At 40.6% G+C, this 24,535-nt stretch overlaps 1 protein-coding gene across 1 annotated transcript in view; it reads left to right on the forward strand.

Annotated features, from left to right (window-relative positions):
* The window catches only part of LOC149297744 (dual oxidase 1-like), a 75,303-nt gene extending 51,129 nt beyond the window's left edge, over positions 1-24,174 (forward strand). Inside the window, exons 22-33 of the mRNA XM_089488201.1 lie at positions 3,354-3,448; positions 3,720-4,002; positions 4,407-4,637; positions 4,725-4,824; positions 6,986-7,035; positions 8,921-9,048; positions 11,464-11,617; positions 13,649-13,881; positions 15,728-15,886; positions 21,738-21,893; positions 22,305-22,433; positions 24,052-24,174. Coding sequence (XP_089344327.1) covers positions 3,354-3,448; positions 3,720-4,002; positions 4,407-4,637; positions 4,725-4,824; positions 6,986-7,035; positions 8,921-9,048; positions 11,464-11,617; positions 13,649-13,881; positions 15,728-15,886; positions 21,738-21,893; positions 22,305-22,433; positions 24,052-24,174 — 1,841 coding nt within the window. The remainder of the gene's footprint in view (positions 1-3,353; positions 3,449-3,719; positions 4,003-4,406; positions 4,638-4,724; positions 4,825-6,985; positions 7,036-8,920; positions 9,049-11,463; positions 11,618-13,648; positions 13,882-15,727; positions 15,887-21,737; positions 21,894-22,304; positions 22,434-24,051) is intronic.
* Positions 24,175-24,535: the final 361 nt, after the last annotated feature.

The following is a 24,535-nucleotide window of genomic DNA, read 5'->3' on the forward strand; positions in this document are numbered from 1 at the left end:
TTGCACTCCAGGGTCTAAGTAAGTGAATTTTTTTACCAGGTATTGCAATAGATCAGGAGGAGTTTGATCTGGTGGAATGCGGTGGGTTAGCCGATAGACTTGCTCAAATTTGGAAGCAAAAACCCACGGATCATCTTGTAAATTCACCTTCATCTCAGCAAGTGAATGACTATCTAAATCTCTGTCTCCTGTTACAAATTTGTAGACAGCTCTAAGTCTGTCTCCCTCTGTACCCCATTTATCATCTTTAAACCAATCTCGGTCTCGATTAATAGGGCCATTTATGGGTGGATTAAATCTACATGCAATGCTGCTTGGGGCCCACATTTTAAGCATCATACATGCCTCTTTAGGAGAGAGCATATATTGTTTAACTGCTGATTCGAAATTGGACATGTTTGAAAGGACATCTGTTTTGCAGTCATATGGGGGAAAGAGGGGTTTTAACTTCATCAGCTGTTTCATCACCTTATCTCTATCCTGCTGCTGTAGAATTTTAGCAGTTTGCAGGGTGGCAGATGTCCTGCTTTTAACACTAGGTGAAACAGATAAAGGGTCCATAAAATGTGGTATTGTTGGCTTTGTTACAAGAGGGGTTAATACAGGAATACCACCATTCTCTAGCTCATCCAGTATACGGTTTCCTATGTTTGTTCCTGGGTTCTCATTCTCTACAATACTTTGTGCCTCTTCTTCTTCTGCACATGTTTCCCCCTGGCTGCATACAGCAACTGGGGTTTGCGTGGCTAAACATGTTCTAAGGGATGATATCAAATCTCCTCTCGCTTCGTAATTGTCCTCTAATGTGCTTACATAATCTCCATTTAATCCACAGGTTGGACAATCACTATATTTACTTGTGTTGTTTATTATGGAGGCCACAGGAGTGTGCCCCACAAGTATACGGTTCAACTGATTCCTCAATAACTTCAGCAACTTCATACAGTTCTGGATTTTCAGTCTATCTTTATTCAGGCACCACTTCTTATTGTCTACTCTGCAATTCTCTTTCTCACATTGCAACCACAAGCTATGTATTTGTTTAAATTCATTTTCATTTTCCATAATTAATGGGTCAAAAGTGTTAGCTTCTGCATACTGTGCTACAATTTCCATTCTTCTATATCAAAAAATAAATTATAATTTACTCACACGACTTGTGTCTTCAGACTGCAGGCAATCAAATGGTGTGCACCCCACTTTGAATCCTCGGTCTGGATAAAACTCTATCCTCCAGAAATGATGTCCGGCTTACTAATTGCGTCTCACTCTGGTTGCCTCTTAGGATCTCTCACGTCTTGGCCCGAGACGTATTGCAGAAAACGATTCCAGCAAATAAAACAAAATCGGTTCGGTTATTTTGTCCCTTTTAGCTCACTTGTATCTGGAGAAAACTGGATTGTCCCCCCTTGCAAGTGAGCAAAAAGTGGTAAAAAATAATTACCTGGCTCGCCAAATGTTATAAATATAAAAACGTGTCTGTATCTTACTGTGATTACTGAATAACATTTAATGTATGAATATATATATATATATACACTGTTATGCTATCAATAACCACTAACTATTGAGTGTAAAGTCAGAGTCCACACTCCTTGTTTCCTGCAATTAACAACATTTATTAAGAGAGGCTAAACAAATTAACAATACATATACAAATTACTATAAATTAGTATATGCTGTTACCAAACTATCTATTCATTGATTGAATGGAAATAACAAAGAAACAGCAGGATAAGCCTGTAAACACGTGATACAATTACCACTCCCTTGTGATCATCTCCACGCAGACTCAGAGAGAGAGAGAGAGAGAGAGAGTTGGCAGGACTTTATAAACACAATAAGTCCTCCTTCTGCTGGACACTCCCCTGGTAACCTATCTTCTCCAGTGACCCTTAGAGACCAAGGTGATAGAAAAGGGAAAGGACATTGCACTGGGGGAGGGAGTGGAAGGTGACCAAATGTCCTAACCGATTTGCCATGTGCTCTGCAGAGAAGAATCTCCATTAATGTTTGAGACCATTTTAGGTCTTGTATAGAGAGGCTTTGCCCATTGGATCTCTGCATCATAACACCATTTCACTTCATTGGCATACAGTTGGTTGTCAATCATGCCTTCCTTTTTACACCCTTCCATAATTATACATCTATGATACACACAAACACTTTTACAGTCACTCCCTAATTCACACTTTCATTCAGACAACTCATCCACACATTAACTCATGCTCCCCCTCATTCAGACAATTCATCAACACATTAACTCATGCTTTCCCTCATTCAGACAATTTATCCACACATTAACTCATGCTCTCCCTCATTCAGACAACTCATGCTCTCCCTCATTCAGACAATTCATCCACATATTAACTCATGCTCTCCCTCATTCAGACAACTCATCCACATATTAACTCATGCTTTCCCTCATTCAGACAATTCATCCACACACTAATTCACACTCTTTACTTATATCTACCCCCTCTCCCTCCCTTGTCACGTTCTAACCCCTTTCCCTACTATCCTCTTCCTCAATATCTACCCCCTCTCCCTCCCTTATCACTTTCTACCCTCTCCCCCTCCCTTATCACTTTCTACCCTCTCCCCCTTTGTAGTTCTCTCACCTTGAGGTCCAGCGACAGGAGCAGGAGTCTTCTGTCTTCCTGCACTGCTGTGGTGCCCGCTGCTTCACTGCTGAGACCATAATATGTCGTCATATTCCGGCGCTCAGCAGTGAAACAGCGGGCACCAGCGAGCGGCTTTTAAACGCTGTCTTTTTTTTTTGATGCGGGGGAGAACGAGGGGCGCCCGGCAGTTGCTAGGCGCCCCTCTCTCTCCTCCGCATCAAAAAAAACAAAAAGACAGCGTTTAAAAGCCGCTTGCTGGTGCCGCTGCTTTACTGCTGAGCGCCAAAATATGACATCATATTACGGCGCTCAGCATGAAATGCCGGCACCGGGACGGAGGTAGGGGCCTCGTGGAGGAGAATGAGGGGCCCCGAGCGGTTGCTAGGCGCCCCTCTCCTCCGCATAAAAAAAAGACGGTGTTTTAAAGCCGCTCACTGGCGCCCCCTTTCAAATGGCGCCTATGGCACGAGCCATAGGTGCCATACCCTAGATACGCCTCTGCAGTGCTCATAAGACAAAATAGCAGACAAGAGAATTATTTTTGCTACTCACATAGGGTACAATAGTAACTTTTCCCCCAATAATTTTGCTGACTGTTAAACATTGGTATTATTTCTGTGTGTGTCTCTTTCTTTCCTCTTATTTGAGTGAAATACAAACAGTAAATAACAGCATTTGCTTAAAACTACTTTAATACTTTGATCATGACAGAAAGCATATATTTTGTAGGTATGGAAGCTCCAGAAGTCTTCAACCAGATGTGTAGAAGAGTATCTTTTATAGACAGCATGGAACCAGGACGGTATATAAATATTACTTTCAATAATCCTCTCTGGGCTACAAAACACAAAGTAATAGCACTCTTGGTCAATATTCAGTTTGTGAAGATTTAGTCACTGTCTTGATTTTTCATTTGTAAACAGGGAGTTCTTTCCTTCTTAAAAATAAAGCAAATAAAAAAATAAGTGACTATATTACTTGGCATTTATAATCTCTAATTTTATAAATCTCTTTTTAACCACAGTTGGAGACTTTAGTTAAAGGTGATGCCGCTTTACTGGGCCAACATAGTAAACAATGCATGTATCAGATAAAAAAAAAGATTTCTTAACTAATTTTGTTACAAGAAGCCTTATTTCACAAAAAATACAAGATGACCCTTGTAAATGTTTTTTTTTCATATTTTTTTTTTCTTTAAGGAATAGATTGGTGGAACCACGTTTATATACAGAAGCTAAAAAGGACAAATACCAGAAAAGCAAAATGCATCAGAAAATACAAGAGTTAAAGCGTTTTGTTGAAAATTACAGACGCCATATTGTCTGTGCAATTATTTTTTATGGAATCTCTATTGGCTTGTTCATAGAAAGAGCTTACCGTGAGTATCATTAAGTCACTTACCTTGATATCACATGGAATTTTTATTTCCAGCTGCAAAATAATATTGTTAAAGTTGGCTGTTTCTACAAGAGTCTAGTTGAAGGTGCTATCTGTTATTAGGTCAACATCTTTCAGGAGTTCAGATGGAATTCCATTTTCTCTTGGGTCAATACAGCTATATATTAATTTTCCATATTAAGCAGTTTAATTTGTTGAGTGTCAGATGGCTGAACAATGCTCATGCAAAATTAGCAAAATGTATAGAAATGTTTCCTATCTTTACTGTTAGTGAGCTTCCACTTTGGTAAGAAGTCAACTATTTGACTTTACCTTGTAACAGTACTAGCATTTGTTAATAAATGTACTTTAATTGCTACTAACCCTCTTCTAAATTGCTTGCAGATTACATCTTTGAGTCACAGCACACAGGTATTGCTGAAGTATCATTGCCAGGTATTGCTATCTCAAGAGGCTCAGCCGCAAGCATCTCATTTATGTATTCATACATCCTGCTCACAATGTGTCGCAATCTCATCACTTTTCTAAGGGAAACCTTCTTAAATCAGTACATCCCTTTTGATGCTGCTGTGGACTTTCACAGACTTGTAGCCAAAACAGCACTTATACTCACAGGTTGGTATTGCTATATTTTTTCATAATGACCACAACACGCTGTATCCTTTTTAGAATATACTATACATATGAGTTCTTTCTTTTTAGTTCTTCACAGTTTGGGGCATGCAGTCAACATATATATGTTCTCCATAACTCCATTGAGTACACTTGCGTGTCTATTTCCTAAAGTATTTATGGATGATGGGTAAGTATTTTAACACTATTATTCAATGTAACTATTTTATTGACTCAGAATACTTTATCATTTATCTGCTTTCTACATATTTGCATTAATTATTTACAGAGGCGTATCTACTGAAAATAGCGCCTATGGCAAGCACTGAAATTGCATCCCTGTCCAAATATCTAAAACCCATTTATTAGCCCCTGCTGCCCATATATATATATAAATATTAGTCCCTGCTGCCGATATATATATATATATATATATATATATATATATATATATATATATATATATATATATATACCGATAGCAGGTATAGATCAACACACAAACCCAGATCAATTGAAATTCACTTGTGACCTCAGCACTGAAGGTATATATCAAATAAACAGAATCAAACATACAAATCCTATATTTGCAGGTATACAATGATAATATATGAAACGTAGCATCACAGGTATAGATCAAATAAATACATGGAAACAGCATTGCAGGTATTAATCAACTGAATTAGACATATTAACCCTATATTTGCAGGTATACATAAATAATGTATGGAAACATAGCATAGCAGATATGGATCTACAGAAGAACACAAAAACCCAGCTTTGCAGGTATAGATCAATTGGAATTCACATAAAAACAAGGCATTAAAAGGTATATTTAAAACACCCTAAACTACAGGCATAGATCACAGGTTGCACACCCCAAAGCCAGCCCTGGCGTCCACACTGCCCGCATAGAACCTGACCAGCACCCATATTACACACACATAAGATTTACCATCTTTGTCCCCAAATAGCCCAGCACAAGTCAACTTTGTCCCCAAACAGTCCGGCCTGTGCCATCTTTGTCCCATATACACCCTGCCTGTGCCATCTTGGTCCCCAAGGCTCAAACCTCCTGCTAGTGCCATCTTTGCCCTTCCACAATTATACATCTATGATACACACAAACACTTTTACTGTCACTCACTAATTCACACTTTCATTCAGACAACTCATCCACACATTAACCCATGCTCTCCCTCATTCAGACAATTCATCCACACATTAACTCATGCTCTCCCTCATTCAGACAATTCATCCACACATTAACTCATGCTTTCCATCATTCAGACAATTCATCCACACTTTAACTCATGCTCTCCCTCATTCAGACAATACATGCACACATTAATCCACTCTTTACTTATATCACTCTCTAACCCCTCTCCCTCCCTTATCACTCTCTAACCCCTCTCCTTCCCTTATCACTCTCTAACCCTTCTCCTTCCCTTATCACTCCCTAACCCCTCTCCCTCCCTTATCACTCCCTAACCCCTCTCCCTCCCTTATCACTCCCTAACCCCTCTCCCTTCCTTATCACTCCCTAACCCCTCTCCCTCCCTTATCACTCCCTAACCCCTCTCACTCCCTCTCTTATCACTCCCTAACCCCTCTCCCCCTTTGTAGTTCTCACCTTGAGGTCCAGCGATGGGAGCACGAGGCTTCTGCCTTCTTGCACTGCTGCGGTGCCCGCTGCTTCACTGCTGAGCGCCTTAATATGACATCATATTTCGGCGCTCAGCGCTGAAGCAGCAGGCACCAGCGACCAGCTTTTAAAAGCTTTTTTTGCTGCAGGGGAGAACGAGAGGCGCCGAGCGGTTGCTGGGCGCCCCTCTCTCTCCTCCGCATCAGTGTTTAAAAGCCGCTCGCTGGTGCCCGCTGCTTCACTGCTGAGCGCCGCAATATGACGTCATATTGCGGCGCTCATCATGAAATGCCGGCACCGGGACGGAGGTACAGTGCTCGTGGAGGAGAATGAGGGGCGCCGAGTGGTTGCTAGGCGCCCCTCTCTCTCCTCCGCATCAAAAAAACCCAAACAAACAAAAAAAACGGCATTTAAAAGCCGCTCACCGGCGCCCCCCTTGAAATGGCGCCCATGGCACGTGCCATAGCTGCCATACCCTATATACGCCTCTGATTATTTATAACCCGTAAAAGTAGTTTTGTTGTTTTTTTTAAGATATAGTCTTTAGAATTATAAAATCGACAACTGCTCCTGACTGAGCAAAAATCTTGGTTTCCAAGGTTGGAACACCTTTAAAGCAAACCTCTTAACTTAGGTATAACATAATTGTGTGAATTATTAATATTACCACTCTACAAGAATTAATTTCAGTTACTCTTACTTTTAGGTCTGATCTGCCACAGAAGTATTATTGGTGGTTTTTCCAGACCATACCAGGTAAGATTCATAGAAGGAGATGTGAAAAGAAACTACAGGGCCCAAGGCAAAAATTGCCCCAGCCCCCCTGACTTCCCCAAGCAACATTTCCCACAATGCTATCTTTGCCCCCAAACAGCCTGTCTGTGCCACCAAACAGCTTGTCTGTGCCATTCTGTTCCCAAACAGCTTGTTGGTGTCCCCAAGCAGCTTGCCAGCACCATATTTTGTCCCAAACAACTGGACAGCGCCTCCAAACAGCTTTTCCGGGCCTTATGGCTGTGCCATTGCTGCCATCATACAGCTGGTCAGTACCTGAAACAGGCTGCCTGTGTCATCTTTGTCCCAAACAGCCTGACTGTGGCATATTTGTCACCAAACAGATCGTCAGTACTCCCAAACAGCCTGTCTGTGCCATCCTTGCTACCAAACAGCTTGTCTATGCCATTTTTGCCACCAAACAGCTTGTCATTGCCCCAAACAGCCGGCCTATACCCCTGCAAGAGTGGTGTGTCTCTCTTGCTCCATGCTGTGTGCAGACTGATGCAGCATTAAGGAAGTTGATGTGATCGGATGATCTCTACAATCTCCGCTGTGCCGCTGATCTTATGTGTATTATAGACATCTATCAACCTAACATAGAAGCTCACAAGCAGGGATCAGATTTCTGAGTTTAGAGAAACAGCTTTCTCATTTTATCAGAGACCTCATAATTGATGGTATATGTGAGGCTTCCATGTATTTCATATGTGGTTGGCAATTAAAGGGTTCATTCTAAAATGTTGGTGTCATTCTTAGGCTATATTGCATAATTAAAATGGCACAGTATTAACTTTCTCATTAATTGCTGCTATTTAATTAAAATTAATTTGTAAGCCCATGATGTATAGGGCGCAGCTTAGAGAGTGCCCAGTGTCCATAAAAGTGTTTCTAGATATACCGTTATCAATATAGTTGACTTTCACATTTAAGTTCAGTGTCAGTGTCATGGAAGGGACATATGAGCAGCTGGAAACTAGTCCACACTGCCCTTCTGCTTTCATTCATCAGTTTCATAGTTCAAATAGTGAATTTGTTTATATATTTTTTGGCATATTGTTCAATAATATAAGATTTAAATTGTGTTATACCTTTATACTAGACTTGTGTATTCAGTTTGTACAAATTGCCAATTTTATTTTTCGTACAAATCTCTGAAAAAGAGGCCCCACAAAACTGACAAAATCAAAGCAAAAAGCTGTACATTTTTATTAGGCTCTTTCACTCACACTCTCTGAATGTCTCCCTACCTTCTCTGCTGATCTCTTCCGCCTCTGCTTCCATGTTTTGCATCTTCTTGTTTTTCGCTCTTCTTTTTTCTTTCTTTGTCTGCATCTCCGCGGACATGACCTGACAGCGAACTTCCGCCAACGAGTTCACACAGCTTTATCTTAGGGCAAAATGGCGGAGCTTCTAGTGAGGTCCCCTCCCCTGATTGGAATGGGGTTGAGAAAACATCACTGCAAGCTCCACCATTTTGGCAGAAGTTCACCGGGAGGTTATCTCCGCTATGATGTGGATGAAGAAAGAGGAGAGGAGAAAGAAAAGAGAATATAAGAGAGAAGAAAGGAGAAGAAGAAAATATTCTGAGCGGTGAGACGCTGTAAGAGAACATCTGAGAATGCCCCCTGATTTTCATCCGGAACAAATGGGCAGGAAACCACATTCGTTGTCCGAAAACAAATGGGCCAAACTGAAATTTTTCTCTGAATTGTTTTTGCCCCATTTGCACATTTATACTTTATACTATTCACATCATCTTTATCTGCAGAATTCTGAACCTAGGGGAAAAAATGTAAAAGGATCTAGTTGTTAAAAACATTGATGATCTTGTCACTGTTCACTACCTTCTACTTGTTGTTCACAGGGTTCACTGGTGTGATACTTCTGGCTGTCCTTGCTTTGATGTATGTTTTCTCTTCCCGACATTTCCGTCGCATCAGTTTTCGGGGATTTTGGCTGACCCATCATTTATATATATTGTTATACATTTTGGTAAGTTGTATTTTATTTAAATTATTTGGGCAATGTAAATAACCATCATTTTCATCATGGCTTCCTTACTCCATTTGCCTTTACACACTCATATATACACATACACTGCCCTAACACACATATAAACTGCCTTTACACACACATATACACATACACTGCCCTTACACATGCCTGCCTTTACACACACACATATACACATACACTGCCCTTACATACACCTGCCTTTACACACACATATACACATACACTGCCCTTACATGCACATATACACATACACTGCCCTTATACACACCTGCCTTTACACACACAGATATACACATACACTGCCCTTATACACACCTGCCTTTACACACACATATACACATACACTGCCCTTACATGCACATATACACATACACTGCCCTTATACACACCTGCCTTTACACACACAGATATACACATACACTGCCCTTATACACACCTGCCTTTACACACACATATACACATACACTGCCTTTACACACATACACTACCCTTACACACACATATATACCGTATTTGCTCGATTATAAGACAACCCTGATTATAAAAAGACCCCCCCAAAATCTGAATATTAATTTATGAATAAAAGAAAAAGCCTGAATATAAGACGACCCTATAGGAAAAAAGTTTTACCAGTAAATGTTAATTAATGTAAACTATGTGAACAATTTTTTTTAATAAAAGCTATGATTGAGAAAAATATTTTGTTTTTATTTCCTTTTTTCCAACCTGCCCCCCCAGTTATGCACATCTGCCCCCAGGCTTGCCACTCTGCTCCAGAGATGCCTTATACCCCCTTTATGTCACTGTGCCCCATGATATGCCTTTTGACCCACTATGTGCCACTCTGCCTCCAGAAATGCCTTATACCCCTATATGCCACCCTGGCATTTAGGGGGTATAAGGCATTTCAGGAGGCAGAGTGGCATTAAGGGGGGTAAAATGCATTTCATAGAGCACTCTGCCTACAGAAATGCCTTATGCCCCCCATTTAACACCCCCCTCCTCCAAAGTTACCGGTGCTTCTGAGTCCCTGGTGCGTAGCCGGGGCAGCGTGTAGAGATATATGCGATTTGCGATCCCCGGCTGTCAGAGATCAGAGTTCCCCACCCCGCCCCGACAGCCGGGGAAGGTCTGTGCGATGAACGCAGACAACCCCTGCTGCTAACCGCGTAGACGTCTACCCGCTGCCCGGACAACACACCGGGGAGTCAGAAGCACGGGTAAGTTGCGGGGACATAAGACAGGAGGATCCAGGTCCCCTGCAGTGCTGCGGGGGATCTGGATCTTATTCTCATAGTCAGACCTATTTGAGGTGTGATTATAAGACGACAAAAAAAACAAAGGGATCGATCCAGCATTTGAAAAAAAAAACTTCCAGCTTTATTTTACTTAATGATTAAAAAGCATAGTTCACACCTGTGCATCCAGTACACAGGAAACCCCAAATCTGACGCGTTTGGGGTTTCCTGTGTACTGGATGCACAGGTGTGAACTATGCTTTTCAATCATTAAGTAAAATAAAGCTGGAAGTTTTTTTTTTTCAAACGCTGGATCGATCCCTTTGTTTTTTTTTGTGTTCATTCCACGCATCAAGTCCGTGCGGATCCGTGCAGATGAATATATAGGGAGGTGAGCTGGCTTTTGCATTTATTCAATTTTGCTGATTATAAGACGACCCTGATTATAAGACGAGAGGTATTTTTCAGAGCATTTGCTCTGGAAAAAACCTTGTCTTATAATCGAGCAAATACGGTACATACACTACCCTTACACACACCTGCCTTTACACACACATATACACATACTCTGCCCTTACACCTTTTTCTCACCATCTCACCATTCTCACCCCATCCTCATTCCTCCTTTCTCCTTCGTCCATCCTGTGGTGGGAGCGCGAGGCCTGTCACTTCAGTGCTCCCTCATCACTACACGCTGGCTATTGATGCAGAGCGCGTGGGTACAACGCCATATCCCGGCACTCGGCATCAGTTCTTGGCGTGTAGTGATTAGGGAGCAGTAAAGCAGAGGTCTGAAGTGACAGACCTCGCGCTCCCTAATGTGGAGCCGACTAGAGAGGGTTTGTGATCTCCTTACTAGTCCTGCAGGCTGCAGCTTCTGATTGGGCGGCTATGCGCCCCCTCGCAGCTGCACCCAAGGTGATTGCCATTCTCGCCTCACCCTTCCTCCACCCCTGCAAAGCGGGACAGCTAGGGGCATGCAAGTGTAATATACTGTGTATATTGTACTAGAACTTTCATCACATACATACTGTATTTTAAATAATTTTGGTGTGAATTAATGCATTTTGATTTGTTTAGACATTTGCTTAAATTGTGTTTTAGAGAAGCTAAAGGGTTAGTTACCAAAATGCAATATATTCTTCAATTTCAGACTATACTGCACGGAAGTTTTGGACTTCTACAAGAGCCAACATTTTATGCCTACTTCATAGTTCCAGCGATTGTGTTTGTTGGGGACAGTCTTATTAGCCTGAACAGAAAGAAACGAGAGATCAGTGTAATAAAAGCTGAACTTCTGCCATCAGGTAAAAACGAGAATTATCTTTTCTAAGGACTGGATTTAATAGGGATTGGGTGGTGTTAACATTTGACAATGGCAGACAGAGCAATAACAAATGTGAAACATATTATAAATTTTAAGGCTAATTTAATTGGCCTGTAGTTGCGGGAGGGGCATTGGCTTTATATCCAACGCCCTCCCACAACACTTCTGTAGTGTCTTGTTCCCCTTCCTTGGTTCCCCATCACTCACAGGGGCCCCCTTCTCCTACCTTATACGTCGGTTTTGGCACACCTCAGACCGACTTTCTCCCAATATCGATATGTCCCTGTCATCTCCATTCCTATCCATTTGCCCCTACCACAATTAATTAACACACAGCTATCAATGGTTGTGCAATAACGGATATTCCCAAACATGCTGTTTTCCATAGAGTGCATCAAATGCACGTACTTTTTTTAAAAAAAATAGAAAAGATATGTCTTTGTCCTTGAATCATGTCTTTAGATTTTGTTAGCTACAACCCTAATTGTATAGAATAACTAAACCTGGTGGCACTAACATGTATTATTAACAATAAAAAAAACAAAATTTTTTTTTCCCATAAAATGGATAATTTTATCAATAATTTTATACATGAAACATGTACACGATACTATTTAGTGTGGAATGGATAAAGTTTTTATGGTGTTTTTTATATATGTAACACTACCATCAGTAACATAGAAACAGAATTTGATGGCGTATAAGAACCATTCGGCCCATCTAATCTGCACAATTTTCCTGATATAGGGACTTGAAATATCTATTAGTCCTTGGTCTGCTTCCATAGCGAAGATAGCTTTATGTCTATCCCACGTCCATTTCAATTCCCTGACTGTATAAGCCTCCTCCACTTCTGTTGGGAGACTGTTCCATTAATCTACTATTTTTTTCAGTGCAGTAGAATTTCTTAACATTACCTCTTAGCCTCTGGCCCTCTAGTTTTAGACTATGCCCCCTTGTTCTAACATCCTTGTGTGCTACTTATCTCAACATTGCTCTTCCTTTGCCTATATTACATCACCTCTCTCTATCTCTCTTTGTCCTCCAAGCTTTACATATTGAGCTCCCTTAGTCCTTCCTAATAATTTGTATCCTGCAAACTACTTACCATTTTGTAGCCCTTCTCTGAACTCTCTCCAATGTGCCAATATCCTTTTGGAATTGTACACAATACATTAGGTGAGGCCTAGTAAGAATTCATAAACTCCTCTATTATGTACAATTAGGTGTGTTTGTATGAAATATTTAGCCAAATGAGTAAAGTAAGATAATAAAGTAAAATAACATAATAACCTCCTTATCGCACAACTTTGCAGGTTCTTTTTCAACCTTAAATTAGATTACTTGATATAATTCCCCTTTGAGCTATCATGTTTCTTTGTAATTACACGTCTCTGTATGCATAAAATCTTTTATGTTTTAATTAGATCTCAGAACATAAACACACCTGCAGTAATGATACCTTCAGTATGTTTCAGCTTAAAAATCTTGATTTCTTATCAGCGCAAAGAACGATTTCTGACAAATGCTTTCTTATTTGCTCTTGTGTTTTTTAGTACACATGTGAAATACAGATTGTGTTATAAACACTTTGAATCATTTGCAAAGTTTGACTGGCATTTAGCTTATGAAAGATCAAAAATGTATTAATTTTACAAAATATGTAATATAGAACAAGTGTCCCAGAACTGAAAGTGTCAAGCTCCCCCAAGAATTCTAATAATAGTTGATACTGTCTTTTTTCTGTCAGCATAACTTGTGTCATGTCAGCAGCTGAATGATGTGCCCCACAGGTTTTGAGTTTATAATAACCCCATCAATTACAGAACTGAAGTTGAGTTACAACCAAAATTAAACAAGTTGACAGCTTGAGGAATTGAAACTGTCTTGTCTTTTTTTTTCACTGTAAATACTACAGCTGAGTTGCACCCTGGGCTGGTACAACAAAATTAAACCTTAAATATAATATATATAATAACCTTAAATATGTGCGTGTTTCTTTGTGGTGTAGATGTCACGTGCCTCCGGTTTCAACGCCCTTTGGATTTTGAGTACAAATCAGGACAGTGGGTGAGAATTGCCTGCTTGGCTCTAGGAACCAATGAATACCATCCATTCACGTTAACCTCCGCTCCTCACGAGGAAACCCTAAGTTTACACATTAGAGCTGCAGGACCATGGACTACTCGCTTACGTGAGCTCTACTCTCCACAGAGTGTCACTGAACTCAATGGCTATCCAATGGTAAAACATTTTTTTATAAAACATTAGTTATGTGTTAAAGAACCATGATTACTTCAACCATTCACCTGTATACATCATTTATATGTGTTTATCTTTTACACAGAAATACCATTGCCTCTGTGTATGTTGTGAGCTAGTATTAACTTAAATGTTTATTATAGACTGCTTCCTCCCTCTAGTGGTAATTTACGGTAATTCAATTAATATATTAATCACAATAAATATCCAAGATCTATAAACTTAAGTTCCTTTCACACTCAGAAACCAACCTCTCCAGCAATTCCAATTTTTTTTAAAATGACAGCCACTAATAAGTGAATGTATGTATTGTTTGCAAGTATTTATATAATGTATTTTATGTTGCAATTTATCCAAGTACACTGAGAAAATCTCTCATTGTAATATGTGAAAAAATGGTACATAACTGGTTAACGTTACTTGAATGAAGTTCGCCACAAAGTAATGTAGATCAGGAGTGTAGAAGTATGTGGTCTTTGACAGAAAGTATACATTTATCCACCTCCATCAATAGTTGAAATCGAAACACAGAATCTCAGTAATTGTAAAATCTTAGAAGGAGAACCACTCATCCATAAATCTCCATTAGCAAGCTTTAATCAATCTATGAAAAGGTGAATTACCTTGATAATGGTGTTTTAGACGCTGAAACCGGTCCGGCAGTACAATACAGACTATAGCTATAAAATGGAAAAGATTGAATAAAGCATTATATTTTTTTTTTACTTTTTGGGGAATTCCATAGAAGGGGTACAGCACCTGTGAAATCCTGAATATGGGAATGGGAAAAGGTAATGAAGGTAGAAGAGAGAGAGACGCAGTTCATGAGAGGAACAAAGAAGGTGGTAAGGGGTATTTTTTAATAAGAGGGTAGAGATATAGGTCAGGGTCAGAAGTTTGAATTTGATTCTGGAGGGTATGGGGAGCCAATGGAGTGAATGGCGCAGATGAGGAATGGTGACATAGAAAGGTTAGTCTAGCTGCAGGAATGAGGATTAATTTAATCAGTAAAAAGGGAGGGAGAGAGACCAGTTAGTAAAGAGTTGCAATAATCCAAACTGGATATCACAAGGGAGTGGATTAATATTTTGGTTGTTTCTTGTGTGAGGAATTTATTAGATGTGACACCAAGGCAGCGAACTTGATCAGTTGGTTAGATGGTTATGTTGTCAACAGTAATAGAGATGTTTGGAATTGTGGACAGACGGGATGGCTCAGATGTTAAGCTTCAGGTAGTGCAATGCCATCCATAATGCATTTCCAGAATTGCGGTAGGGGAGGGGAACAAGTTTCAGCAAAGGAGACACTTAAAATTGAGACTAAGTCTAAAAGACACTACTTAAATACTACCAACTGATACATGCGTTCACGTGTAAGTAAATGCCACAGCTTTTAGCATTAAAAAAAGTGTCAGTAAAAACTAACTATGGCATGTTCTTTTTGTTTATATCAATTAGCATAAATATTTGGAGAGAGGTTTAAAGGTTATCCTTATGTACGCTTTTACCTTCCGCTCCCCTGATAGATAGGCTGCCTGAACCATTTTACAATAAATAGCCACGTGACACTAGTTAGGGAAAACATAATGGGGGTGAATAATCATGTAGATAGCAAGAAGGATATGTCTTGTAATCATGTATACCTTAGGTGGACATTTATAACATACATATACTGTATGTTGCTTATTTTAATCTTTAAGTATTAATGCATAGGTTTATTTAGTATATAAAAAGGGACATGGAAAAGTGACAGGCATGTTTAAGTGAATGAATTTGTGCATTACATGGTCTCTTATATATAACCCAAGACAGGCTACATTTTCTTTTAGATATACCTTGATGGACCATTTGGAGAAGGCCACCAGGAATGGAACAAATATGAAGTTTCAGTTCTTGTTGGAGGAGGAATTGGAGTCACTCCTTTTGCATCAATTCTTAAAGATTTGGTGTTCAAGTCATCTATCAAGTCTAAAATGATGTGCAAAAAGGTAATAATATCACAACTGTGATTGTGATTTTTGTTGTCGGTTGAAAACTTCATATATCTCGCCCTTCAAAAAATAATGTTATATGGTTTTAAGTGTTTATTACAAACTGTTATACGCAGTATGTTGCTATGTTAATGGTACCAACAAATAAGGTTGCTTGTGTATAATTGTATAGTCTAGAATATTTTAGGTGTTTTTAGTAAGTAAACATGTAGTGTATAAGTATGTATTTATGTTTACATTTTTTGCTGTCTAGGCATGTATCATGGCTTCCTTGGAGGAGAACTCCAGGAGCCAACTGCAATAGCAGTTCTGAAGATATTTTTTGGCCTGGTTTTGACCCATATAATTTATTTTTTTCATTATGGATTTTCAATCTGATCTGTGTTACTTGCATGACAGTCCTCCTCTGTCCTCCTCTGCCATTATTTATCAAAAGGGCCTGTATGAATACATGCTGCCACCATTTACCTCAACCAAATGTTTTTTGTGTGTTCATCTGAGTAAGCTGAGACAACACAGGGCCTTCTCCTGTTTTTGTTAAACAAGAAGTCTTTACCTAGTACAATGATTACACAATTCAGATTTTCTTATGTTAGAAAATCAGTGCTTTAAATTGTCTTCTTTGCCCTATCACAACTACCCTTTCCACTAACCCCACTCCCCCTGACTTTGCCACCTACTTCAATAATTTAAACAATCATATGTGAAATATCTGCACGGTCCCCCCCTGCCCTTGCCCCCTCCCACACACTGAATTTTCCTTCTTCTACATTAAACCAATTCTCTCTTGTTACTGAAGATGAGATTTGTTTTTCCCTCTTGCCCAAGGTTTTCCCTCTTGCTCAACCACGTTCCCTCGATCATATCCCCCTCTAATGTTACCTAGTCTTTATAATCTACTCTTGTCCCTAGACTGACTGATATCACCAATGCATCTCTACTAGATCTGTCCCGTTCTCTTTCAAGCATGCTACTGTAATTCCAATTTTAAAAAAGTCCCCCCTGGACCCTACCGATCAGTCTAACTACCAAACTATCTCCCTTGTCTCCAAGTTTCTTAACCCCTTAATTACAAGACTGTTTTTTTTTCGTAGTACATTTTGGGAGAAAGGCTCTTTTAACATTTTTCGTTTTTGCGGTTTAGCTGTAATTTACTTCTTTCTCATTTTGTGCACACATTATATATTGTTTCTTTCAGGACAAGCAGGGCTTTCTTTAGATACCGTTATTTTTATCATATCATCTAATTTACTATAAGAAAATTATAAAATATGGTAATTTTTTGCTATAAAAGGACTTTTTTCTCACTTTTATTTGAAAAATCATTTACTCATCTGCAAAAACTAATAAAAAAACCCTGCTAAATAGATTCTACTATTTGTCTAGAAATACCCAATGTTTTTTTGCTTTTTTCTGCAAGTTATTGGGCAGTAATTACAAGTAGCGTTTTGCTATTTCAAAACCATTTTTTCTCGAAATCTGGCTATTCTGCCTCATGTGGTATTTAGGACATCTTTGAAGTCAGCCAATGCAATTTACATTATATATATATATATTTTTATTTTTTTGAAAACTAGACAACCCAGGGTATTTCAAATGCTGGTATTTAACCCTTTCCATGCACTAATTCTACCATCAGCCTTTGTCAAACTTTATGGTAGCACATTTTACTTCAGGTGTGAATGTACCGCTCCTGGTATACGTCACTGTCAAACAACACCCCAATATATGTTCATAAGTACAGCGATACCCCCCATGCATGGGTTTGTTGGGTTATTTTGGGAGGTAAAAGGCCACCTGTGTGAGGTGTGCATTTTTTTGGCATTTGGACATCTGGTTAGTATGTGCCCATATTTGGGACATCTTTGAAGCCGGGGAATTTGATTTACTCCTTCAAATCATAAATTTTTTTAAACTAGGCAGCCCATGGACATGGGTTTTTAACTCTTTTCATGTGACAAGTTTTGCGGAGATATAGCGCTAATTGTAGGACTTGCTCCTAAAAAACGTATTTTATTTTATTTTACTAATCACATTGTGATTAGTGAGCTGTGCTCCATTGACCTGCATGGTTGAATGCAGTACCTCGAGAGTTCTCAGGAGGCTCTGGATAGACCCTCTATGAAGTCGTTGATTTCACAGTTGGTGCCGCCATCCACTGAGGGCGCTTGTGGATGCTCTTTGGAACAATCACAAGACGATCGGGGCAGGGGGTTGTGTTACTGACATGCCGGTCAACTTTTTTGGGGGGGCTTCCCTCCCATGACCCACGGCCAGCCTCACTTGTGAGGCTTCCCTGGATTCTTCAAAGCCACCGATCGCGGCGATGCAGATATTAAACAGCAGCCCATACGGGCTTTGTCACCAATGCTGTGCATCGTGACCCCGTACATGTACGGGCTTTGTCGTGAAGGGGTTAAACAACTTGACTCCAACTCTTTATTTGAACCATCTTTAATCTGGATTCTGCTCTAAATGTTCTACTGAGACCGCTCTTACTAAAGTTGCTAATGATTTACTCATTGCTAAATCCAAGGGCCACTACTATGCTCAGAGCCGGCCTTAGGCGTTGTGGCGCCCTGTGCGGACTACTCCTCTGGCGCCCCCCTCACTACCCGCCCTCTCTGCCCCTTCAAACTACCCCCCCTGCCCCTTCAAACTACCCCCCCTCAAACTACCCCTCTCCTCTGCCCCTTCAAACTACCCCCCTCTGCCCCTTCAAACTACCCCCCTTGCCCCTTCAAACTACACCCCCCTTCTGCCCCTTCAAAATACACCCCCCCTCTGCCCCTTCAAAATACACCCCCCCTCTGCCCCTTCAAACTACACCCCCCTTTGCCCCTTCAAACTACCCCCCCTGCCCCTTCAAACTACCCCCCCTGCGCCCCTTCAAACTACACTCCCCCCTCTGCCCCTTCAAACTGCACCCCCCCTCTGCCCCTTCAAACTACACCCCCCCTCTGCCCCTTGAAACTACACCCCCCCCTCTGCCCCTTCAAACTACACCCCCCCTCTGCCCCTTCAAACCCCCCCCCCACTTACCTTGTTCCCGGAGTCCTGCGGTGGGAGCGGGAGGCATCCGACTTCTCGCTCTGCCGCGGTGCCTGCATTTCATGTTGAGCGCCGGAATAGTCCGGCGCTCAACATGAAACGCCGGCACCGCGACGGAGTCACGGAGAGTGAGGGGCGCCGAGCGGTTGCTGAGAAATTCACGAGCAACCGCACGGCGCCCCTGCCCGGGACTTAGATTAAAGCATCGGTTTTTTTAAAACTTTATTTAACATGAATGATGTTAAATAAAGTTTAAAAAAAACAAACAATGTTTTAAGTTAAGTACCGGGCAGGCGCCCCTGCTACCATGGCGGCCGCACAGGTCGCACACCCCTAAGGCCGGCCCTGACTATGCTAATCTTACTGGCTCTCCCTCTTCTCCTTTTGACACTGTGGACCTCCTTTAAATGCTTCATGATCTTCATGAGCGTCTCACTTTCCAGCAACACTTTCTCAGCCCTTCCTCTGGTGTATCCCAAGGCTCACTTCTAGGACCCTTTCTCACTTGACATGTGTAAATGTGCCAAAAACAAATTATTGGCCCATTAGTTTTCGGCCAACGAATTTCGTTTCCTGCCTATTTGGTTCAGCCAAAAATTCGGAGGCGCTTTTAATTCAGGAACTAAATTCTTTGCCCAGTGCTAACATTCACTATTACACTTTCACTCTCATTCTCATTCACTCTCTCTCTCACGCTCTGTAAATGTTTGGGCAGACTGGATGGTCTGAATGGTTCTTATCTGCCGTCACTTTCTATGTTCCTGTGTTTCCCTACCTTCTGTAAGGACTTACCTGCCTCTCCGGTCCCGCGCCGTGGCCGGTCCCGTGACGCTTCCTCCTCGGCCGGCTTCCCGGGCAGTGAGTACCACCGCTACCCGGTCGGCGTCTTCACCGCGTGGCCGACCACGCGGCAAACAGGTAGCACCGTGTGGTCCAAACATTTTACACGTTACATCTGTAACGTGATCTTATAACCTCGGGTGACCTCCTTAATGCAGGACACACCTCCACCTGTCCCTATTTAAACCTGGACTTCCTATTCTGGGTCACCCTTGGTTGGTGTATTCTGTGGTTTTCCTGTGCGACCTGCTGTGACTATTTCTTCATTTGACCCGGCTTTCTGACTTTGCTCCTGTTTTCTGATTTGGTTCCTGTTCTCTGATTGTTGGTATTGACTCGGCTTGTTTGACTACTCTTCTGGATTTGATTCGGCTTCCTGCTTTACCGGTTACCAGACCTGATTCTCGGTTCCAGCTCTCCTGGCTACTCCTGGTTCCTGTTTGCCTGGCTCACTCCGCCATCCGGGGTCCTCCTCATCCAATCGTTACACCTTCTCTGCCGACCACTTCCGAATCTTCTCCTTCTTCAACTTCTATCTCTTCTATCTTCATCCACATCTCCACGACATAACCCGTCGGGAAATTCGGCAGCACTCGAACTGAACTGAGGGCGATATGGTGGCATGTCTGGTGACATCCTCTTCCCATTCTCCAAGATGAGGGAGAGGACATCGCTAGACATGCTGCCATACTGCCCTGAACTGAGGGTGACATCCTCTCTCTGATCCTTTAATCGTATGAATGCAAATGCACAAGCCTACTTTACATTACTTTGCTTAGCAAACTAATCTCAACCTTTATATTTCATTACAACCTGTGTGCTGATGACACAGATCTACCTGTCACTCCCTTATCTCTCTCCTACCCTCTTGGCTCATGCCACTAACTGCATTGTCTCTGTTTCTAACTTAGTGTCTGCACAATTTCTAAAACTCAATATCTCCAAAACCAAACCTTTTTCCTCCCTACCTCCAACTCTAACATTCCATTCAACAAACACCCTCAATGTCAATGGTGCAATCAGCACTCCATCCCACAAGCTCACTGCCTTAGTTTCACCCTTGACTCTTGCATTTACCCCTTCCTAACACAGGATGCAGCTAAGGCTCATGTTAATGCCCTAATCATCTCCCATCTTGAGTGTTGTAACTCTGTCTTATTTGGTCCCTCTCATACCTGTCTTGACCCTTTACAATCTAGCATGCATTCTGCTGCCACCAGACCTACCTTCATCACCTATTGCTATACTAACACCTCTTCTCTTTAGAATTAATTTCAAAATCATGACTCTTACTTGCATAGCTATACATAGTGGTTCCCCTACTTACATTTCCTCACTCACTCTTATGCACTTACATGTTAACTTCCTGCCACTTACCTTTAGCTCACCTTTCCTAATCCCTCTCTTATTTTTTTATTTTAACTAGTGTGGCTGTTCCATCCCTAAAAAGAGCATTTTTACCTCTTGTGTATTTTACCCCAACTCCTTCTAGATTGTAAGCAGAGCCATCCTTCTTTATATACATCAAATTCTTATGTTATGCACTACTGTGGAATATGATGGTGTTATATAAAACAATAACTAATATATTCTTGAAATTAATAAATTAATTTGTGATGGTACAGTAATTTTGATGTACAATGTAGGGAGGAATACGGGTTATATAACAGATGATGATATTAATCAAATGTCACAGAGATAATTGGCCCTTAATTTTATGTGTCTTGTACATCTGCTGTGTCACTGAGAGTTTGAGAAATGTTGACATTATTCAGTTGTTACACTAGGTTTATGTCTCTTACTTAACAACACACAGTAGTGGGTTTTTTTCATTTAAAAAGCTGATATCTTGAGTTTACTTTCCTTGAAGGGTTCTTATGCATAAACTGTGTTTTGACAGATGCACTATTAACCGTTAAGAGCTTTTTAAAAACTGAAATCCTTCCTGTTTCTATAGGTGTATTTTATATGGGTAACTCGTACACAGAGGCAGTTTGAGTGGCTGGCAGACATCATCCGAGAGGTGGAGGAGAATGATAAACATGATCTGGTGTCTGTTCATATTTACATCACACAACTTGCTGAAAAGTTTGACCTTCGTACCACCATGCTGGTAAAAAATCCACCACATGAGACACATGATTCAGTTCAAAAGAAAAATCAACATGTTATCTCAGGACTGAGAACACCTAGGAAAAAAAGGCACTTTAATTACAGTATTATCTATAGACTATAGTAATATAATTTCATCACCAGTTAGTCAGTTGTATGAATAATGTTTATAGATATGCCAACTTTTATTTTTAGCAATAATATGACAGGTATGTGTGAATATGGTTCAAAATAATGATGACAAATTCTTGATTTTGTTGATATTCCTTCTGCAAATATATTATTTATAAATATCAATGATGACAAATGTATGTCTACCACAACACCAATAAGAAATTTATTTGAAAAATAAACCTCCTTTTTAAAATTTGGAGTTGAACTTGATCAGAAATTCTTGTCTTTCCCTTTCCAGTATATATGTGAACGACATTTCCAGAAAGTCTTAAATCGCAGTTTATTCACTGGTTTACGATCCATCACCCACTTTGGAAGGCCGCAATTTGAACAATTTTTCATTTCTCTGCAAGAAGTTCATCCAGAGGTGAGTGTTTATTTTTGATTATTAATGGCAAATCAATCAAATAAGGTTGTAGGATTCATTACCACCAGTCCCATTTACACAATGTGCTTGTTTATGTCTGACATATTATTAGAAACTACTGCCAAAAGAATATTTATGAATGTGTTATATCCTTAATGGATGCTTTCTTCATCATGTTCTGCACAGAAAAAATATCCAGTGGTTTAGCATAAAAATATAATTATTCACAAGCATTAGAAGTTCCAGGACAACAAAACAACACTGGAAATGTTATAGGAGATTTATAGTGAGGAAAAGTCCAAAATATATGCCAACAGAACAGAGGTTTTTCCACTGTAGTTACAGTTTTAACTCAAAATGCAAACCCATCTGTGTTCATCTGCATATGTGAAAAAAACCATAGACTTAATAATATAATGCTCCTTAAAAATACCCCCCCCAAATCTATGTATTGTCTCTATTTAGAACCAAGTATTTATTGGGATCAGAGGGATTTCTAGGCTCCTACAAAGTCTTTAGTCCGTACTAGCTTTAACAAAACGTCAATGAATATACACACCACAAACAATAGATACCATCTAAAATGTCATTTGTGTATTTCATACACATAAATTATTTATCACACATATATACCGTATTGGCTCGATTATAGGCCACACCCTTAAAGTTTGGTGCTATTTTAAAGAAAAAATACACATTAGTCGAATAGTAAAACAGTATTTTACCTAATGAACAGGAATACATGTATTTTAACATTTTTGGTATCTATTATGCAGTTAGTCAGCATAGGTTACATGCAAACAGAGACTTGGAAAACCAATAGCCATTTAAGGTCCCACCCCTTAATTCATAATGCACCTCACTTATGGTTATGTCCCTCTGCTCCCCTGATATGCCACTCTGCCCTCCAGATATGCTTTATGCCCCCTGATATGCTTTATGCTCCCCAGATCTGCCACTTTGCTCGCCAGATCTGCCACTCCGCCCCATAGATATGCAACTCTGTCCCCTAGATATGCCACTCTGCTCCCCCTAGATTTGCCACTCTGCCCGCGAGATGTGCTTTAAGCCCTCTGATATGCCACTCTGCTTCATAGATATGCTACTCTGCCGCCCCAGACCTACCAATGCACCCCCAGACTCCCTGGTGTCTAGCAGGGGCAGCCAGTGGACGACTGTGCGATGCGTGTAGACAACCTCTGCCGCAGTTCACCACTTCTGCCGGGGCTTCTATGCAGGCACTTTGTCATAGAATTCTTGGCGTAAGTGCAGGCAGCAGCGGAGGTTGTCTACATGCATCGCGCAGATGTTCACCAGCTGCCAGAGAGGAGGATTCCCCGCAGCATTGCAGGGGACTTGTATCCTCTTCTCTGGCAGCCGGTGAATGTCTGCACGATGTGCACAGACAACCTCCACTGCTGGCCGGTAATAATAAAATATATTATATGCAAAACAGCAGATGTGTTTCTTTTATAGGTTTGTTACCATTTCACCATATGCTGTATCATTGTCATGGTAAATACTAATGATATCCTTTAGCCCACAGTCATTATTGTAGTTTCTTTAAAGCATAAAAATGTGATAGAAAAATAAAGACTGAACATTTTTGCCTTTTAAGGTTCACAAAATTGGAATTTTCAGCTGTGGTCCACCGGGAATGACAAAAAATGTGGATAAAGCTTGCCAGCTGCTCAACAAGAGGGACCAGACCCATTTTTCTCATCATTTTGAGAACTTCTAACAAAATATTATATGCTAAAGGGACCCTGCAAATAAAGTTGGTAATCATTGTCAAGAGGAATATTATTTATATTAGCCCTTACAATTTGTTCATCCATTCTGTAAAATAGTGGCATCTATTTATCAAGGCTTGAGTTTTTCTCGAGCTGCACATTTCAACTTCCTAATATCAATATACATTATTAAGGGCCACCTCCAGTGAGCTTCACCTGCAAAAAGAGATTAGTTGCACCTTCCTGATTGAACTATGCATTGTACAGGGCCAGCTCAGCCTTTTTGCAGAATAAACTTGCTAGGTATGGCTTAGTAATAAAGCTTAGTGAGGTGTGTGATTTAAAATTGGCACTGGCCTGCAAACTTCC

This window comes from Sceloporus occidentalis, unplaced genomic scaffold (assembly GCF_023333645.1).
Source record: "Sceloporus occidentalis isolate IW3139 unplaced genomic scaffold, rSceOcc1.0.p SCAF_37, whole genome shotgun sequence".
Taxonomy (NCBI): Eukaryota; Metazoa; Chordata; class Lepidosauria; order Squamata; family Phrynosomatidae; genus Sceloporus; species Sceloporus occidentalis.